Source organism: Chelonia mydas, chromosome 5 (assembly GCF_015237465.2).
Source record: "Chelonia mydas isolate rCheMyd1 chromosome 5, rCheMyd1.pri.v2, whole genome shotgun sequence".
NCBI lineage: Eukaryota > Metazoa > Chordata > Testudines > Cheloniidae > Chelonia > Chelonia mydas.
The window spans coordinates 33,240,237-33,255,943 of NC_051245.2; the positions used below are offsets into that span (position 1 = coordinate 33,240,237).

Below are 15,707 nucleotides of genomic sequence, written 5' to 3' on the forward strand. Positions count from 1 at the left end.
CCTCATACATATTTAAAAATGATGTAAAAACTTAACAGCTATAAATAAGTATTAAGCGGGGGGAGGGGAGAGGAGAGTGAGGTCAAAGTAGTGAGTTTAGCACTAGCTTTGAATGTGGTGAAGTTAGTATTTACAGTTTTTCTAGAAATTAGTTTGATACCACAGGCCCCCTTTTCTCTGACAGTTGTATCTTCTATTCACAAGCATCACCCTTTTGACTCACTCCTTCATGGTTCCAGCAGACGTCACGATTGCAGAGGTAAAGGTAATTTCTCAGACACAACGGCTATAGCCATTTCCAGAGTGGGCTCTGAATACCAGGACTGGAACCCTGAACCAGATATTTGTAATAATCAAGACTGGAGCCATGACCAGGTGTGCATCCCACAGAACAGGGGCTCAGTATTCCGGTTATTTGCTGTATCTATTTGGGCATAGCAGTGAGTAGTCTCTGGGCACCTGATGCAGTGAATCAACTTCACACTTCCAGGTGGATACCTTTCCCATGCCAGGAAAAGCTTATAGAGAACCGAGTTCTGTAAAGTGCTTTCCTCAGTCTTGCCTGAATTCAGCTTTAGGACCTTTGATAGGTAAACTGACAAAACAGCTCTGTGCAGTGTAAAACCACTTCACCTTCTGCATAGAATGCTTCAGTTTTCATCCTGCTTTGTTCTTTACGTCAGCTACTGCTGGAGAATCATTTGCTCAAATTACAATTTAGCCCATCATTTCCTTACAACATTCTAGCAGAGCAGAATAGCAGCCACATCTGCAGGCAGCTAATGCTGTATTTTCTCTCAAGTTTAATTTCCTAAAGTCAAGCTACTGTTCCAAAGCAGCTTTCCACCCTTTTGATTATGGTCACTCTCACTTGATGATCAGTTGACTTCTTCTGAAAAACTGATTTTCTTCCTACTATTAGAGTGAGGCACACCTCTACAGAAAGATGAATTGGTAGCGAAAGAAGCTGAAGCCACGGCTCTGCACTGCATAACAAACAAGTCCTGGAGTTCAGCCTGTCCCATGTGACTAGCTCAAATAGTAAAATCACCAGGCAGAGTGCCAACTTCTAGCTATTAACTTTCTTGTGACACAAAGATCTGCCAAAGATTTTGAGTGAAACCAGCACACTCTACTGGGATAGGGAGTTTGCTTGAAAAGACACCTGAGACGTCCAGATGGCACTGCTTACAGGGAAATTATCTGTGGGTATAACTCAGGGGAGTAATTGGCAGCCTAATGGCTGGTTCTTACCTTAGTGGAGTGCCTTTTCACAGAATGAGAGCCAACTGCTGCTTCTCTGCCAGCAGAAAGTTGTATTTAATACTACACATTGTAGAGATACCGAACAACTTAAAAATATTTTCATTTAAGATAATAGCACAGTCCTTTATATAAACATGGAAGCATTTTTTCACATATGCTCTCGAAAACGTCATTTGAAACTCAGATATTTCTAATCATGCTATTTTAATTCTGAAGTATTAGTTAAAATAGTCTTTCTTCTGAGTTTCAAATAGCTCTAGGTGTTGTATATCCAAAAAAGAATAAAACAAAACATTATCCACTCTCTACATACCCCCTTCTCACAATTTTTCATGCACCTCTGCAACCGATATTTTTTAAAAAAAGGTTAATAACCTTTCTGTAACTGTTTTTCGAGATGTTTTGCTCATGTCCATTCCAATGTAGGTGTGCATGCATGTGCACAGTCACCAGAAGTTTTTCCCCTGAGTGGTATCCATCAGGTCGGCTCTGCGCCCCTTGGAGTGGTGCCCTCATGACCCAGTATATAGGAGCCTGCCAACCCGCTGCCCCCTCAGTTCCTTCTTGCTTGCAACTCCAACAAGGGGTAGGAGGGTGGATTTTGGAATGGGCATGAGCAACATCTCGAAAAACAACAGTTATAGAAAGGTTAGTAACTGTTTTTTCTTTTTCGAGTGCTTGCTCATGTCCCTTCCAAAGTAGGTGACTACCAAGCAGTTACCCTGGTGGAGAGTTTGCAGTTCATTTGCATGCTGATTGAAGCACTGCTTTGCTGAAGCCCGCATCATCTTTGGCTTGTTGGGGGACAGCATAGTGTGAGGCAAATGTGCAGACCAATGACCAAGTCGCCACTCTGTAAATGTCTTGGATCGGGACTTGTGCCACAAATGCCACTGATGAAGCTTGCATTCTTGTAGCATGCACCACTAATCTAGGAGCTGGGACCCGTGCCAGCTCGTAACAAGCGCGGATACGGGACGTGAGCCACAATGAGATAGTCTGGGCTGCCTTTCATCCTGTCCGGTTGGCTATGAATAGTTGGGTGATCTTTCTGAAGGGCTTGGTCCTTTCTAAATAGAAGGCGAGCGCACGCTGAACATCCAGCGAGTGGTGCCTCTGTTCCTCCTAACTAGCGTGGAGCTTTGGATAGAAGACTGGGAGAAAAATGTCTTGGTTACTATGAAATTGAGACTACCTTCCGCAGAAAGGAAGGGTGGGGTCAGAGCTGTACCTTGTCCTTGAAGAAGAGAGGGTATGGTGGCTGAGAGGTAGGGCCTGGATCTCTGAGACCCTTCTAGCTGAGGTGTTAGCCACCATGATAGATAAAGCAATGAGCTGGTTGCCAGAGGTTTGAATGGAGCTCCTGTCAATCTTGTTGGTACCAGGTTAAGGTCCCAAGGAGGCAGGCACGGGCGAACTTGTGGGTACAGACACTCCAGCCCTTTCAGGAGTTGGCTACAGATCTGATTTGAGAATATCGACCAGCCACTCACCCAGGGGTGAAATGCAGAGATTGTGGTCAGATGGACTCTTACGGATGATACTGCTAAGCCTTCCTGCTTTAACTGAAGTAGGTAATCCAAGAGAAAGGGCAGTGAGGACTCAGCAGGTGAGACCGCCATCCGAAGCAACCAGATCGAGCATCTCTTTCATGTTGCCTGGTACATGGCTCTAGTTGATGGTTTCCTGCTCCCCAAGGGTACCTCCTGCACCTGCTCTGAACATGATTGTTCCATCTGGCTCAGCCACAGAGCTTCCACGCATCAGGTGAAGAGATTGAGGCTCGGGCAGAGCAAGGGGCCGTGGGCTTGCGAGATCAAGTCCAGGAGCAGAGGCAAGTAGATCACTGTCTACTGAGAGGTCGAGCAAGGCTGTGAACCATTGCTGGAGAGGCCAAGCCAGCATTCTGAGAATCAGTGGCACTCTGTCCCTCCTGACCTTGGGCAGGACCTTGTGAATAAGAGGAGTGGGAGGGAACGCATACAAGAGTCCTCCCGTCCAGGGGAGGAGAAAGGCATTTGTGAATGAGCCTGGGCTGTGACCTCAAAAAGAGCAGGACTGTTATCTCGTCACAAACAGGCTTACCAGGGGAAATCGCCACTTCAGGAAAATAGTGTTCAAGATGTCTAGGTGAATGGACCACTTGTGATGACTGGAAAAGGATCTGCTGAGATGGTCCGCCAATTCATTCTGTGATCCTGGCAGGTAGGACGCTTCAAGATGAATGGAATGGAAGACCTATAAACTCAGAGCTTCCTGACATAGGAGAGGAGCGGGTCCCTCCCCACACCAATTGTTTATATCACTGGTGGGTAACCTGCAGGCCACATGTGGCCCATCAGGGTAATCTGATTGCGGGCCATGAGACATTTTGCTGACGTTGACCATCCGCAGGCACGGCCCCCTGTAGCTCCCAGTGGCCACGGTTCGCCGTTCCCAGCCAGTGGAAGCTGCGGAAAGCGGCAGGTCTCAGGGACGTGCTGGCTACCACTTCCCACAGCTCCCATTGACTCGGAACGACGAACCGCTGGGGGCTGCGGGGGCCATGCCTACGGACGGTCAACGTCAGCAAAATGTCTCGTGGCCCGCAGATTACCCTGATGGGCTGCAGGTTACCCACACTGGTTTATATAATACGTTGTTGTCATGTTGTCCATGAGAACTGATACATTATTGCCCTTCATGTGGGCTCAGAAAGCAAGGCAAGCTAAGCACATTGCCCTTAGTTCCCTCACATTGATGTGTAAGTCTAGCTCCTCCGATGACCAGAGGCCTTGAGTCCTGAGGTTCCCCAAATGGGCTCCTCATCCCACATATGAAGTGTCTGTGACTAGGGACAGTGAGGGAGCAGGCCTCGAGAAGGGGACACCTGCACATACTTTCTCCAGGTCCAGCCACCACTGGAGTGTGGAAACCACCCATGGGGGAAGCGAGACCACCTTGTCCAGATGATGGTGGCCTGATGTGCATACACACACACACACACGAGCCAAAATTGGAGTGGTCTTAGTCTCAGCCTTGTGTGTTGCACCACATAAGTGCACGATGCCATGTGACCCAGAAACTTCAAGCAGGTTCTTGCTGTAGTGATGGGATGCTCCCTTAGACTCTGAGAGCCCTTATCACTCTGAAGCAGCTCTCAGGCAGAAAGGACTCTGGCTCGAGTTGAGTCCAGGACCACTCCTGTGAATTCTGTTCTCTGGACTGGGGGAGGAGGGGAAAATCAATTTTTGCATATTTATCATCAGCCCCAGGTCTTGAAAATTTGACTGTATCAGCTTTGTGTGTGTTTCTACCTAGTCCCTGGAATGACGACCTCTGATCAGCCAGTTGTCCAGGTTATGAGTATATTTGCACCCCTCTCCTCCTCAGGAAGGCTGCCACAACTGTAATGCACTTTGTGAACACCCGTGGGGCTGCTGAGAATCGTAGATACTTCCTGTGTCTCCAGAAAATAGTGATATGAAAATACAAATCCTTTAAGTTGAGGATCCAGAGAGTGGGACAATCAAGGCCTTCAGCTTCATGAATCTGCTGAGGTTTTGCAGATCCAAGATAGGCCTGAGGTCACTGTTGGTCTTTGGGATCAGAAAGTAGCGGAAGAGGAACCCTCTGCTCCTTAGCTCCAGGGGGACCTCCTCCACTGCTCCTTTCCATAGGAGTGACTGCACCTCTTCAGAGACGCTTCTCATGAGAGACTTCTGGCCCAAGAGGGACGGGAAGGGAGGATGGGAAATAGGGGAAAGACTGAATTTCAGGATATATCCCACTTCTACCATGTGGAATACCCAATGGTCCCTGGTAATGTCGGTCCATGCCCCGTAGAAGTGGGACAACCAGTCTAGAAAGGAGAGATAGCATACCAGGACAGTGCTTGGATCCTATCCTCAGGTGTACCCTCAAAAGGTCTGCTTTGGGTCTGATGCAGGTCTTGAGGAGGCAGGTATCTGAGCCAACGAGGAGTGGGGTGGTGAGTGTCTCTTGTGGCACCTATTCTGCCTCCTACTGAAGTCCTGTCTTTGTCGCTGTTGTGGAGGGTAGAACCGGCCCATCAGTTGTGGTTTATAATGCTTCCTTGTGGGGGCTGGTATGTGAAGGCCTAAAAACTTCAAAGTAATACTTGAGCCTTTTAGACTATAAAGTTTTCAGTCAGTTTCCTCCAAGAAAAGGGAGCCCTCCTCAAATGGTAGGTCCTGAATGGTCTGTTGGACCTCATATGGGAGTCCAAAGGCCTGTAGCCAGGAACATCATCTCATAACGACCACTGAGGCCAAGGAATGGGCAACGGCCACGTCCAGGGCCACTTGGAGAGACGCCTTGATAACTCCTCAACTGTGACTGAGAACTCACCCCTGGATTCCAGCAGTAGGAGCTCCCTCAATTTCTCCATGGCTGACAGGAAGATAAACCTGTATCAACTTAAAAGGGCCTGATGGTTAGCTATTTTCACCTAGATGCCCCTGGCCCTGTCTAATATACCTTTCTGCAAAATAAATCATTTTTTTTGGCATCATTGCCTTACAGGGACAACCTCTGCTGTCCTTGTCTCTCCCTCTCATTCACTGTGAGATGACCAGTGAGCCCGGTAGTGGATGAGTATATAGGAACTCATAATCCTTGGGAGGAATGAAATATTTTCGCTCTGTCCCCTTAGCCATTGGCTGGAGAGATACAAGAGTTTGCCAAAGAACCTTAATTGGCTGTAGAATAGCCTCATTTAGGGGCAAAGCTACCCGTGACAGTCCTCAGGACGCCAATATGTCCATCAGGGAGTGAGAGGACTCGGCAATCTCTTCCACTTGTATCCCCAGATTTTGGGCCACCCTGCACAGAAGCTCCTAATGTGACCTATAGTTTTCCTGAGTGGGCGCCAGGGTGGTTCCCGCCATCGCTTCATCCAGGGAGGAAGATGACAAGGCTTACACCAGCAGTGGCCCCTGTACCGCCTCTTCTGAAGGTGGGTCCTGTGAGGGGGTATCCCATCTCTCGGCACGGATCTTGGCACCAGGAACTGACCCATCTTCTGAGGTGGATGGTGGGGAAGCTTGACCTTCTGAAGGCGCTGAATATAAATGTCTCAACTGGAAACCGTTGGAGCACCCAGAAGTTCCATATTGGGTCTGATGCATTGGCATCTGCCATTGAGATGGTGGCCATGGTTTTGGTGCCACCTCCTGTACCTTGTCCAGTGCTCGGTGCCTGTAGCTGGATCGGAGTCTACTCCTTTGTGAAGTATAGGATTCAGCTTCTGAGTCTCATTCAGGAGAATCACTCCTGGGCGACCACGGTGGCACAGTGCCGATCAGCGCCAGCAAGCATGCTCCGATGAGGGAAGAGCAGTGCCACTGTATCGTTTCTTCTTCGACACCGACAATGGTGAGTGGTGATGAGGAGTCGGTGCCAGGGTTGTCTTCTTGTACACCGGGGAAGAATGACAAAACTGGGAATCCTTTGCATTTGGCATGGAGTCTTTTCTCAGTGCCAGGGAGGTGAAGCGCTGCTGTGCCTCTCTCAGCAACACCAGGGCATTCCTGACCGACACTGAGATGGTCAGTGCCGTTTCCCCTTGCAGCTCCAAGGGGGGACAAAGCGTCGCCTCCATCAGGAGGAAGTTTAGCCTATTAGCCCAAGGATTAAGAAGGAGAGGTACAAAGTTCTTACAGATACAGCACTGTTCCTGCACGTGTTTTTCTCCCGAGGCACTTGAGGCAACTATCATGCAAGGTCACTCACCGGCATTGGTTTGTGACACACCGCACACTGTTTGAAGCCCTGGGATCAAGGCATGCCCTGGAGCCCGGGGCCAGCTAGCCCCGCAGAGTAGGGGACCTACTACTATACTAACTACTTAACTGTTGCTCTAACTATTATTTAACATCATAACTATGTACAATTTTATTTAGAGAAGTCCACTGAGAAGAACAGTTGCAAGTACAAGAGACGAGCAATGTTTCAGTGACCATCATGGGCGCTAAGAAGAACTGAGCGGGCAGCGGTTCAGCAGGTTCCTATAGACCGCACTATCAGGGCGCCACTCCAAGGGGCGCAGGAGCGACCTGAACAGTACCACAGAGGGGAAAAACTTTTGGCGATGGTGCACATGTGCGCGTGCACACCTACATTGGAATGGACATGAGCAAGCATTCAAAGAAGAATAAAATGCCATTTCTACATCATTTGAAAGTTTACTCAGAAAGGCTCTTTAGAGTTTCTATTATGTGAACAGTCTGACTATGTACAAAAATAAATCAAATAAAAGGTTCTACCATTCTGCATAAAGGGAATTTAAACCTCCTGAAGCCTTCAGTGATTTACAATAGGCATTATTGGTCAACAGTTTATCTAAATGCATCAAATTTCATATAACTAAAGAACTGACCTAAATGTTTATATGCTCCATTACTTCATATTTTCTACCATGGCATATCTTTGGGTTGGTAACTGGTACAAGATGACTGGTGCCTTTAAGGAGAGATGGGGCCAACCTCACCAGTACCATAATTGTTAGCTGCTTCCCAGTCTAAGAGGGGGAAATGGGATTAAGGAGAGTTGGGTGATAGCTTAATGGGGCACCCAGACTTTTTAAAAGGATATATCAGTCTAAAAGTGGAATCACATGGAGCAGGCAAGCTCCTGTGGCAGGACCTAAGCCAAGGTCCATAGGAGGATGGGTATTCTAAGGGAACTAGCCTGGGGGACAGTGCTCTATACAAAGGCAGGGATGGATACAAGGAAGAGAGCCCAGAAGGGGCTGAGAAAAGTACTCCGGGAAATCAGCTTGGCGGTCATGCACTCTCTCCTAGAGCCAGAAAGACTTGCTAAGGCAGCCCAGAAAGGGGCTGGGAACAGCACTCAGCAGGTAGGCTGAAGAGAAGCCCCTGAAGAGCAGAAGGACCTTTTTGTTTGTTGGGACTTTTTTAGTTGGACTTTTGGTACCCAGAAGGGATTATATTTTGTTTGTGACTTGGCCAGAGGGTAGGGTGATCAGCTGTCCCGTTTTTTGGGAATTTTTCGTATATAGGTGCCTATTACCCCACACTCCCGTCCCATTTTTTCACAGTTGCTATCTGGTCACTCTACCAGAGGGTTGAGCAATATCTCTAGCACAGAAAGGTGTGTGGAAAGCTAAGGAGACCCACCTCGAGAAAAGGAACTGAAGTAGGGTGTGCCTGTAGTGCCACATGCAACCAACAGGGGATGTCAGAGGGCAGCCATGCCCCATGACAGCAACATTCTGAAAGACAGTTAACTGCTCCTCCATAGAACTCTGGTGGATAAAACTGAAGCAATATGGACAATTTCACCAACAACTTCAATATCACAGAAGTCCAGAAAAAGGATAATAGCATGACAAATACTAAAAACTCTTAACACCACAGAATATCCTATTACCTCTGAGCTGCATTACAAAAATCTGAACAGGGAATAACAAAGAACACTTGTCCTTAATCAAAAACAACAAACACCATAAACATCCTCCCTCACCAATAAGGCTTATACGGAAAAAAGTATGTTAACTAAATAAACTGCTCTGGAAACATATAGACTGAACTATCCTTCCGTCTACTGTGTTAGGTAACTGTCTTCAATTATTTTAATCTGTAAATGTTTACATTTCCCAATTAAGGCATATTTCCAACACAATTCATTGAAAATTAGTAACAGCTCATCACTATATAACCTATTACTTTAATTTATAATGTTAATGTTTGATATCTTAATTTAACAGATGGGTTATCTTATGATGTGCTTACTGAACCGTCAAATAAGATTTCATTAAAATTATGTTCTACATAGTATACTGTGTCTTTATATCCACATTACTCAGTTTAGATTGGTTTTAAAAACCGATTAGTAGTTATTTGAAAAATACTAAGATGTCTGTTCCTACCACAGTGGTACCAAAACAAATTACAAATATCTTTGACATTGGGAGATAGAGTAAATAGCATACAAGCAGACAGCTGAAAATCCAAAAAGAGGTATCGTTTTTAAAATGTCAACTTAATTTATCGTTTATGATGATATGTCCCCTTTTTTTTTTTTATAAAAATTTAGATTTGAAAAAGCCAGGAAGTGAAACAGAGCCACAATTAGCAACTGAGTAAGGGAAAACAGGATTACTTTTATTGGCTATTATCTCATAAAATTTCTCCAGATCTCTTAAATAACTTCAGAACTTAAGGCCCCCCCCACCCCCCATGAGGGGGACGTAAAACAAATTAGATACACTTACATTTCAGTACAAGTAAAGAGATCTACTGTGTACTTTTACAAATTCTCATTACACAGTTTTTGAATTAAATTACTCATGGCTTTGCTTTTTAACGCTATGGACATTTACTTTGTGCAATTTTGCTTTTGACTGCAGTGTGTAGAGAAAAATGTTTAATAAAAGGAAACTTAACATGTTGGAAATCTCTAGCAATTGCATCTCCCCAAAGTTAATACAACAAACATCTGTTGCTGAAATTGCTTGGCTCTTGTATAGTTTTGTAAAGAATTTTTGCTGCAGATAAGTATTTGTTCATAATTTCCACTGTTCCATTCAATTCTTAAACATTTTGTTTAATTACACTGCAAGTGGTCCTTCTAGGTATAGTACAGAAAGGGAAACTATGCAGTCTACAAGACTCCACATGTCCTTAGAAACCTCAATATATTGCCTTTGCCCTGTGACTTAAATTTAGTGCATAACTGCATTAAGAGCAAGACAAGAGTTTTGCACAAACATTCATATTATTGAACAATTACATTTCCTTTATTTTCAAAAATATAAGTTTAAAATATATTTTAAAATGATCCTTTTGAAATCAATAATGATGACCTAATGATAATTCAGCAGCCCATTTCTTTTGTTTTACTTTTTCCAAAATCAGTAATAAAAGTAACGTGAATTCTTTAAGGAAGCAGTTAATCTCTCTGTTTCAATAACTGGATAATTCATTGTGTAATGTCTGCATTTTTTATTCAGTAAGCATAGAACATAAATTTTCTCAGGAACAAGTAACTGATAAGCTTTTATGCCTTACTGTCTCCTTAAATTAACCATAATACTCCTTATTCAATTAGTTTTCTATTATTCTTCTGTAAAGTCAACTATTTCAGCAGAGATGGAGTCTATTCAGTCCATTCTCAATATACAATTCCACAAAGTTTGTATTAGTTGTGTATTTCAAACAAAATTCTTATGTTTACAAGTTTCACACAAAACTCAAAATTAACAGGTAGTCAAAGCTTAATTTAAAAGAAAAATACAAACAATTATGTTTAAAACATACTGTGCAAATGTGTCATATTACAATTCTACTGGAAGCACATCAGGATAAAGTGGTTATTTACCTTTCGTAACAGTTGTTATTCGAGATGTGTTGCTCAAATCCATTCCAATTAGGTGCGTGCGCTGCACGCATAATCATTGGAAAGTTTTTCCCCTAGCAGCACCCGTCAGGTCAGCTGCAGAGAACCCTGGAGTGGCGCCTTCATGGCACTCAATATATGACCCTGCCAACCTGGTGCCTCCTCAGTTCCTTCTTACTAGTTACTACGACAGAGGGGCGGGTTTGGAATGGATATGAGCAACACATCTCGAAGAACAACAGTTATGAAAGGTGAGTAAACGTTTTTTCTTCTTCGAGTGATTCCAATTAGGGGATGCCCAAACCTTACCCAGGCGGTGGGGTCGGAGTTAAGAAAACGCTGATTGAAGCACACCTCTGCCGAAAGCCACATAGTCTCCGGCATGTCAGATGATGGCGTAGTGAGAGGTGAAGGTATGCACCAAAGATTATGTTTCTTATATCAGGACCTGGGCCAAGAACGCTGACGACGAGGCCTGGGCCCTCGTGGAGTGTGTCGTAAGAGTCGGGGCCGGTACTTTGGCCAGCTCGTAGCACGTGCGGATGCACGACGTGATCCGGGAGGATATTCTTTGAGATGAAACCGGGAGCCCTTTCATCCGGTCTGCCACCACTGTGAACAACTGGTTCGACTTTCTGAACGGCTTAGTGCGCTCATTGTAGGAAGTCAGTACTCATTGAACGTTGAGGGAGTGTAGCCGTAGCCTCTGCTCCTAGTTACTGTCATGAGGCTTAGGGAAAATGTCCTGACTGGTGTGGAAGTGCGACACCACCTTGGGGAGAAAGGCCTGGTCTGGCCTGAGTTGCACCTTATCCCTGTGGAAAACTGTGTAAGGTGGGTTAGAGGTGAGGGCCTTTAGCTCTTGAAGGTGTACCTGATCAAATGGATTTGGGACTGCACCTGTGTCCTGGTGTGGCCCCTGAGCAGCCAATTGTCACAGTAGAGGTATATTTTCACCTGCTGTCGATGGAGAAAAGCAGCCACGACCGACGTGCACTTGGTGAACACTCGGGAGGCTGTTCAGAGGCTGAATGGTAGGACAGTGAATTGGTATTGCTTGTGGCTGACCATGAAGCGTAGGAAGCGCCTTGTGTGTTGGACGAATTGCTATGGAAATACGCGTCCTTCGTGTCAAGGGCGACATACCAGTCTCCCAGACCCAGGGAGGGGATAATAGTGCCCAGGGAGTCCATGTGGAACTTCAACTTTACCCTGAATTTGTTGAGTCCGTGCAGATCTAGAATGGATCTGAGCGCCCCCTTGGCCTTGGGGATTAAGTATCGGGAGTAGAATCACTTGCTCCTTAGCTCCTGAGGCACCTCCTCCAATGCTCCCATGGCGAGGAGTGTCTGCACCTCCTGGATAAGGTGTTGCTTGTGAGAGGGATCCCTGGAGAAAGATAGGGAAGGGGGGTGGGAGGGAGGGTAGGAGCAGAACTGGAGAGAGTATCCCACTTCCACCGTGCGGAGGACCCAGTGGTCCAAAGTTATTTGGGACCAAGCATGGTAGAAGTGGGACAGACTATTCAAAAAGGACAGAGAAGGATCCGGGAATGAGGCTGGTGTGCTGTCCTCGGGCGCACCTTCAAAAGCCCTGCTTGGAACCCAATGATGGTTTAGTTGGGCCCTGGCCAGAAGGCGGGGTGGAAGGCTTCCTTCTGCCATTCCTGCCCCTTCTCCTGTAAAATTCCTGCCTCTGCCGATGAGGATAGGAGCATTGCTGCTGCTGTTGGGGCTTGAAATGCTTGCGTTGGGTTGTCAGGGTGTGCATACCCAAAGATTTCATAGCAGCCCTTGAGTCTTTTAGGCTATGCAGCCAAGAGTCAGTCTGCTCCGTGAACAGGCCTGCCCCATTAAAAGGCAGGTCCTGCATTGTTTGTTGAACCTCAGGCAGTAGGCCCGAGGCCTGCAACCATGAGGTGTGCCTTATGGCGATACCAGAGGACAAGGTGCACGCTGCCAAATCCACAGCATCCAGTGAGGCCTGTAAAGAGGTCCGTGCCACTGCCTTGCCCACCTCCACTATCGATCCAAACTCCTCTCTGGATTCAGTTAGCACCAGCTCCTTGAACTTGAGCATCGAGTTCCAGGAGTTGAAGTTATACCGGCTGAGAATTGCCTGCTGATTGGCAATCCTGAGCTGGAGCCCCCCCACCCCCGTGGAGTACACCTTACGTCCGAACAGGTCCAGGCGTTTGGCCTCCTTGGACTTAGGCATTGGGGCTTGTTGCCCCTGCGTCTCCTCCTCGTTTCCTGCTGCAACCACCAATGAACAAGGCTGCGGGTGCATAAAGAGATATTCGTACCCCTCTGATGGCACAAAGTATTTCCTCTCAACACCCTTGGCAGTGGGAGGGATAGAGGCCGGAGTCTGCCAGATGGTCCTGATGAGGGGCAGAGCCACCCTCGAAGAACCCTCTGAGTATCTAGATCCTGCATCCAAGTCCGAAGACCAGGATTGGGACTGCGAAGGCGTGGCCGGTGCCGAGCAGCGCCACAAGGCTGGAGCTGCGTGGGGTCACTGAGCAGCATCGGGACCAGTGCTGGGACTGGGACCTGCCACACAATGGGGATCAATGTGTGGATCGGCTTCGTGATCAGGAGCACGGGCGCAACCTGGAGCAGTGCTGTGATTGCAAGCAGTGCAGGGACTATCAGCGGTACCGAGGGCCGGAGCATCACTGGTTTGCCTCGAGACGGTGCTATATGATGTGGTACCAGAGGCTTGGCGTGAATACTGGGTGACCTCGGCACTGTAATGGCGATGAGGTCCCTTGCAGCAACAAAGGTATCTGGGATGGATAGCAGCTCCACCTCCTCAATAATCTGGGCTGGGGAGTCCAACAGCATCAGTTTCGATGGTCCCCCCTGTGGGGCTGAAGTCGATGGTGCTGGCTCCACAGACTTCAGCACTGGGTGCTCCTCACGAGGACACGCCCCATCGGCCGGTCCAGAGGGGTGGACCTCTGGGACAGAGAGCTGCTCCTCCCTTGCTTCCAGTGCCACTTCTGCACCAGGGAGTAAGAGCGGTACCGGGTCAATCCTGCCGGTTTTGGTGCCGTGGAGCGACGGTGCCACAGGTCTCTGCCAGAGTCCTTCCATGGTGCCACTTCCACCACTGTTGCCAGGGCACTATACACTGAAGAACTTGGTGCCAGGTCCTGCCACGCCTCCATAAAGAGCTGCTTGAGGTGAAAGTCTTGCTCCTTTTTGGTTCTGGGGTGAAACCCTTTACAAATCCTGCACCAATTGGATTGGTGAGCCTGCCCCAGACACTTTAGACAAGTGTCGTGGGGGTTGCCCGTTGGCATGGGCTTGGAGCAGGACTCGAGCACATAAGCCCTCCCAAGAAAAAGCAGTCGGGACAGTAAACCTCCCAGCCCAACTGGTAAGTACTAATACGAACTAAAAACTAACACGTAAAAAGAAAAAAAGACAAACAAGGCTAGGGAAACATGGTAGAACTTGCTAAACAAGATGCCACAGTTCCAACGACTGTCACTGGAGGTAAGAAGAAACTGAGGAGACACCGGGTCGGCAGTGTCAAATATTGAGGACCATGAAGGCGCCACTCCAGGGGGCTCCACAGCCGACCTGACAGGTGTTGCTAGGGGGAAAACTTTCCGATGACTGTGCATGCGGCGTGTGCACACCTAATTGGAACGGATATGAGCAATCACTCGAAGAACAACTGCTATTGACACCACATGCATCATTATGGAGAACAGAAAGTGAGGGAAGGTAAGTGGGAGGAGAGGGTCCCGAAGAAAAGAAGATGGAGGGCGATTAATATTGGCCCTAATCCCACAATTGGATCTGTGCAGACCCAAAGGCATGCCCACAAATATCCCACTGTAGGATGGGATCTGCTTCTGTAACTCTCTGTAAAGCTAAATAATCTGTAAAGCAGAGTACAGACATAGCATGAAGAGACTGTGGAAAATGAACAAACATGTCATACCTATAAGCATTATAGGCTGAATATTCAAGTAGCCATATTTATAATCAGAAGCTTCAATCAGTACACATCTACACCGCACCTTTAAGAAAAAGCTGTACTCCACATCGTTTTAAAAAGATACATCTGAAGCATTAGAGTGATTACAGAAAAAAGTGGGGGAAAAACCTCTCTTAACACAGTAGAATCAATTTCCTTTATGTGAAAGGTAAAGTACAGTACCTTAACATCATGTTGTAATGACTGAACATAATTTACTACAATACTGAAACAATGCTGATAAATAAATCCTACACACAAAATCTGTATTATAATAAACAGTTGTTAGAGATCAATAGTTGTTCCTTGTTTCTCATCCTTCTTGTAACCATGAGAATCCTCCAACTCAAAACTGAGGCGGGGGAAAGTGATTTTTCTTTCTCTCGTATCTTTAGACGACCACATACTACTTACGGCACGTTTGTGCCACATTAAAAACCAGGGCCAAGAATTTCAAAAACAAGTGCCTCAAAGTTAGGTTTCAAAATAAACGTGCATGCCTGTTTTAGAACAGTGCTGGCCACCCAGCTGTACCTGGGGACATAGTGACATTTTAAAAACAACAGGGTTTTGGAAATAAATATTGCACTGTTGAACCCAAGGTGCTCAGCACTTGTGAATAATGAGGCAACTTATTTAGCTGCACCTAACATTAGGCAGTCATTATTAAAAATTCTGCCCTGGAATAGGGTTGCCAATTTTGGTTGGATGTATTCCGGGAGGTTTTATCATATAACAATCTTTAATTCCTGGAGACTCCAGGATAATCCTGGAGGCTTGGCATCCCTACCCTGAGTCATATATACTCTGATTCAATTGTCTCAAATTTTATTCCTGGATCAGCCATTATCTTGCTGCATCTTCTGGGGCTTGTAAGATTGTGTAGCTCAGTTTACCCTTTATGTAACACGGATATACACTAATTCCAATTTCAGAGAATAGAGTAGAGCTTGATTTTTGTATAAATATCAAGTATTTTTACAGTGCAACCTCAATTACCTAAGCCTCATTTATTCTCAGCATCTCATCTTAAAAGTGGCATTACATCCCCAGACATTGTTTACATTAAAAACTATACCACTTGT

General features: G+C 46.4%; 1 protein-coding gene across 10 annotated transcripts in view; it reads right to left on the bottom strand.

Moving 5' to 3' along the window:
* Positions 1-15,707, bottom strand: part of ARL15 (ADP ribosylation factor like GTPase 15) — a 334,164-nt gene that overhangs the window by 169,130 nt on the left and 149,327 nt on the right. For 2 of the 10 annotated variants that reach the window (XM_043547418.1, XM_043547421.1), the window contains exon 6: positions 8,352-8,546. The exons of 6 other annotated variants lie outside the window; for them this stretch is intronic. In XM_043547418.1, the coding sequence (XP_043403353.1) occupies positions 8,367-8,546 (180 nt within the window). In that variant the 3' untranslated portion in view covers positions 8,352-8,366. Of the gene's footprint in view, positions 1-8,241; positions 8,547-15,707 lie in introns of those variants that run through there. 2 more of the 10 variants (XM_043547420.1, XM_043547419.1) reach the window with 2 other exon arrangements.